The sequence below is a fragment of the Apis dorsata genome, unplaced genomic scaffold (assembly GCF_000469605.1).
Source record: "Apis dorsata unplaced genomic scaffold, Apis dorsata 1.3 scaffold_247, whole genome shotgun sequence".
Classification (NCBI taxonomy): domain Eukaryota; kingdom Metazoa; phylum Arthropoda; class Insecta; order Hymenoptera; family Apidae; genus Apis; species Apis dorsata.
Window position 1 is genome coordinate 38502 of NW_006263526.1, and position 4546 is coordinate 43047.

The following is a 4546-nucleotide window of genomic DNA, read 5'->3' on the forward strand; positions in this document are numbered from 1 at the left end:
ATATATAAACGTAAAGTAATTTTTTTATATACATTTTTATATGAAATAAAATAAAATTTCACTTCAATTAAATTACTTTTTATCCTCAATATAAAAAAATTTTCAAATCAAAAAATATTATAATTTAAAAATATTGTGATGCAAATATTTAAAAAAATATAATTATATTTAATAAAATATCAGAAAAAACAAGTATAATAATAAAAATATCAGTATACATAAAGAACAATAATTTTGTATTATAAATTTAGTCTTTACACCCTACATAAATATTTTAATCTACACAATATACCATATTCTATATTATAAATCATTGTAAACTACAATATTTTCTATTTTTATCAATTATAATGAAGGAAAATAGCGAATTTTTTAATTTTTTAAACAAAATAATATTTTTTTATATTATCTTTTATATTTTTTTTTTTTCATTCGTTTAATATAAAAACGTGTTCTATACGTCAAAGTTAACAACCTTTTACTATATTATATAGAATGTCACATATTTGTGAGATTTTTGGAAAATTGATTCTTGAGGCTAAAATAAACACAAAAATTGATATAAAAATATTAGTTGAAATTTATATATTGTATTATAAGTAATTGAAGTTTTTATAAGATAACTCGAAACAAAGATAGAATATAACATTTCTATCTTTGTTGTATTGTTATCTCACTTTGTCTCCATTTAACAGAAATTTTAATTACTTATAATTTGATAAATAAGCTTTAATTTTAATCAAATTTTATATTTGTTTTGATCTCTAAAATCACTTTCCAAAAGTATTCTATGAATATATTAACACTCTATATTAACACAATATTAACAGTTTTCTAAAGTTTGCTTTTATGTAATTTAAAAGTTGCTCCTAAACAAAAATGATCACTACCGACTGCAAAATTAGGTATTATAGGTAAATTTTCGCATTTCGTAGGTAAATTATATTTTTCAAGAAGTTCTAAACCACTATAAAAAATATAATCAACAGTAATCCATTCGCCCTGATTAGTTGTGACTTCCCGTTCTCCATGATAATTTTTATGTTTGTATACGCTATTAAAATGGAAAGGATGTGTTAAAGTACCAGAACAGAATTTTACATGATAATCATCCGCAATTTCTATCGTTTGAAGATTTGTTGTATCTATATTTACTTCGCAATAATTTGATGAATTATTTGCTGAAATATTTTCTTCTAATTTTTGATGCTCACTACTTTCCAGCTGTAACAGATAAAGTATTTAATTCATTTAAATACTTTAAATACTTTAAGAGAAATTAAATATGTAATTAATTAAATAAAAAAAATTATACATTCACATATTTCAAATCTTTGAATATAAAACATGTATAATTTATTGAATTAACTGGATTGTAAATATATATGTATATATTTGATAAAACATAAAACATAAGAAGAAAAAAATTAACAATTTAATATTTCTTCATAGACAATTGAATAATTATATTTTTTTAATTATTATTCATTTTTTATTTATTAATTATTATTATTATTAACATACCATTACTTTATCTGTCCCTTCTCCATGTAATCTATGTTTTAATACATTAAAATGTTGACAATTATCAGTAATAAAAAGTCGAGGAGGAATAAGAGAATTTGATAAAGGTCGATATTCTGTTTGTTCAAGGTTTTTCCCTTTTCCTTGATATTCAAATGCTCCTTCAACAATAAATTTATACACTCCAGAATGAGGTTCCAAGTTAAAATCACCCATTAATATAATTGGAAGATATTTGGAACCCGTCCTATCAAAATTACAAAAATTAAATACTTTAATTAAATAAATGAAATGATTTGTTTGAAATATATATTTTTTTTTTCATTAATATTCTGATACTAAAATGTAATAATATTAATATTGTTTTAATTATATTTTATGAAACACATGCAAATAGATAGGAATAATTAAAAATATATATATATATAAATTTAAAATCATTTTAAGTGGTATAATTACAATATGTAATTAAAATTTATGATAATTAATTATTAAAAAAAATGTAACATTAATTATTATATCATATATAAAAAATATTTAAATATGAAATCATTTAATTTCTTTTTGATCATTCTATATTATTTATATAATATATTACATTCAAAAAATCTATATATCTTCTTAAATTTAATAATGAATTTATTGGGCTAATTATTCAAATGGTTCATATATGTTGAATATATATCAATTCACGTGCATTCTTATTTTTTTTTCATTATTACAAATGCAACCAAATCAAAGATCTCAACAAAAAAGAAACTCATTTACTAATTCAATATCATTAATAATATTTATATTTATAAGATTTAGTAAGTGCAAAATGATAAGAAATAGACAAGGAAATATCTTAAATATGAATGTAAAACTTCAGATCATTAATCAAAATGTATGGGTTCAAATTTTAAAATTTCTCATATTTTTTTTCATCCTTATATATTTACACACGAACTTTTAATGCCTTTAGTATAAGATAAAAGTTTAAAAATTTGTATAATTACGAAAAAAATGGTAAAAGTTTAGAAAATTATAAAAGTTATACAAAATTTCTGGATATATAATACATATTTGAAAACTTATATTAAAAGAAATATAATAATATTTGAATATATTCAAAACATATTTTTTACAAATTACATTTTCTTTTAATAAAAGTTGAAATAAATAAGATATTTTTAGAAATTACTTACATGGTATTTTCTAGAAAAGCAACTCTTTCAATTTCTGCTAAAAGAAGTTGAGTTTGTCCTAATCTTACATCATTTCGTCTTGGATTATAAAGTAAATGAGTTGTAGCAATTACTAATTGTATTTGAGGATTTTTTTTAACTGCCAATTTTGCAATAATTCCAACATTATCTCTACTCAACAATTCTATACCAGATTGATAAAGCTCAACTTTTGAATAGTCTATTAAAGTGAGTTGATCAGAATGATATAGAAATAGCAATCCATCTTTTTTATCATTTGTTCGTCTTTTATACAAATAATTGTAACCCAATTCTTTGAATGGAATTAAAAATTCTTCCAGATGTTCTTCTTGCATTTCTTGAAGGCAAATCACCTGAAGAATAATATACATTTTTTATAAATTCTCTTAAGTAATAATTTACATTAAAAAATCAAATTTGATCACAAGTGATCTTAACAAAAATTATAAAATGACTTTTAAGTCTTTATGTATGTAATCACAAATTTCCGATATTTTATATTAAAAATCTATTTTTTAAAATAGATAAAATTTTTTTTTTATTTTCATTCAAATTAAAAATTTATTTATAGACAATCAAAAACGAAACTCTGAATGAAAAAATATTAAATATTTTTTTTTTATTTTTACATCATATCCTTATAATTATATTATAATTATTTCATTTTATATATTTGCAATTACATAATATTTTTAAAAAAATTAATATATAATGTATTTATTTTATATAATTAATATATAATAATGTAATAAAATAATAATTTCTAATTTAATTAATTCTTATACAAAATATTCTGAAGTATTATATAACAAATATTATAAAAATATTAATATTGTAAAGATAAAATATTTCTTTATAATCACAGAATATTTTTTATCATCTTTAATAATTATCTTAATTTTAATTATTAATGTTATCAATATTAATTTTAGAAGTTAAAATATTGAAATGAGTATGATACTAAGAAAGTAATAGTATGTATAGTAATAATATAATACTGGGAAAGCAATAGAAATGTATATAAAATTATTAGAAACTAACATTAGCTTGTGCTGCTAAAATTTCTTCTAAGAGAAGTTGCCTCCTAATCTCCCAACATAGTGCCTGTTTGTCATGTTCTTTGTATAGAAACCGATATGTTTCCAGTAGATATTGTGCCAAAATGTTGAAGGATAATACTCTTAAAATAAAACATTCTTCAGAATTAGAGGTCAGCTTTTCTGGAAAAATTATATAATGAATATCAAGTATTTCGTTTTACATATATATGTGCATATGCATACAATAATAATCTTACCTCTCTTAGAATATTTCCATTTTCTCATTGCTTTATATCTCTGCTTATCAGTTATGTACTTATCCTTCAAGGACATTGAAGTTTCAACACATGTATCTGTACCAAGAACGACTGTTTGCATATTGCTTTCACATGCTAAATTTTCTGATGGACATGTTAAAGGAATTTCATAACCATTGCTAGAATTATAATATGTTTCCAAGAAAGGTTCCATTGGTGCTTGATTTAATTTTTGTTGTGCAGTTGAATTTGCCATTGTGCAGCTGAATTTGCCCATCAAATTATACCAAGATAATTTTTCAGATATTGATATATTTTCATAAAAATTTCTCAAAAAAATTTGTTTTATTGCTAATCTGGGCATATGAAATGGTGAAAATGGAACAATATCATAGTAATGATGCTGAAAATATAACAAAGTTATTTTTTAAATAAATAGTAACTTTTCACATTAATAATAAATTTTTATACAATCAATTTTATATACATTATTATATATCAATTTTTTATTATACAT

General features: G+C 20.3%; 1 protein-coding gene across 1 annotated transcript in view; it reads right to left on the bottom strand.

Moving 5' to 3' along the window:
• Positions 1 to 728: 728 nt before the first annotated feature.
• Positions 729 to 4546, bottom strand: part of LOC102673246 (protein angel) — a 7566-nt gene continuing 3748 nt past the window's right edge. The window contains exons 2-6 of the mRNA XM_006615878.1: positions 4030 to 4432; positions 3774 to 3952; positions 2712 to 3085; positions 1525 to 1771; positions 729 to 1224 (exon numbers count right to left, since the gene is read on the bottom strand). Coding sequence (XP_006615941.1) covers positions 835 to 1224; positions 1525 to 1771; positions 2712 to 3085; positions 3774 to 3952; positions 4030 to 4432 — 1593 coding nt within the window. The 3' untranslated portion in view covers positions 729 to 834. The remainder of the gene's footprint in view (positions 1225 to 1524; positions 1772 to 2711; positions 3086 to 3773; positions 3953 to 4029; positions 4433 to 4546) is intronic.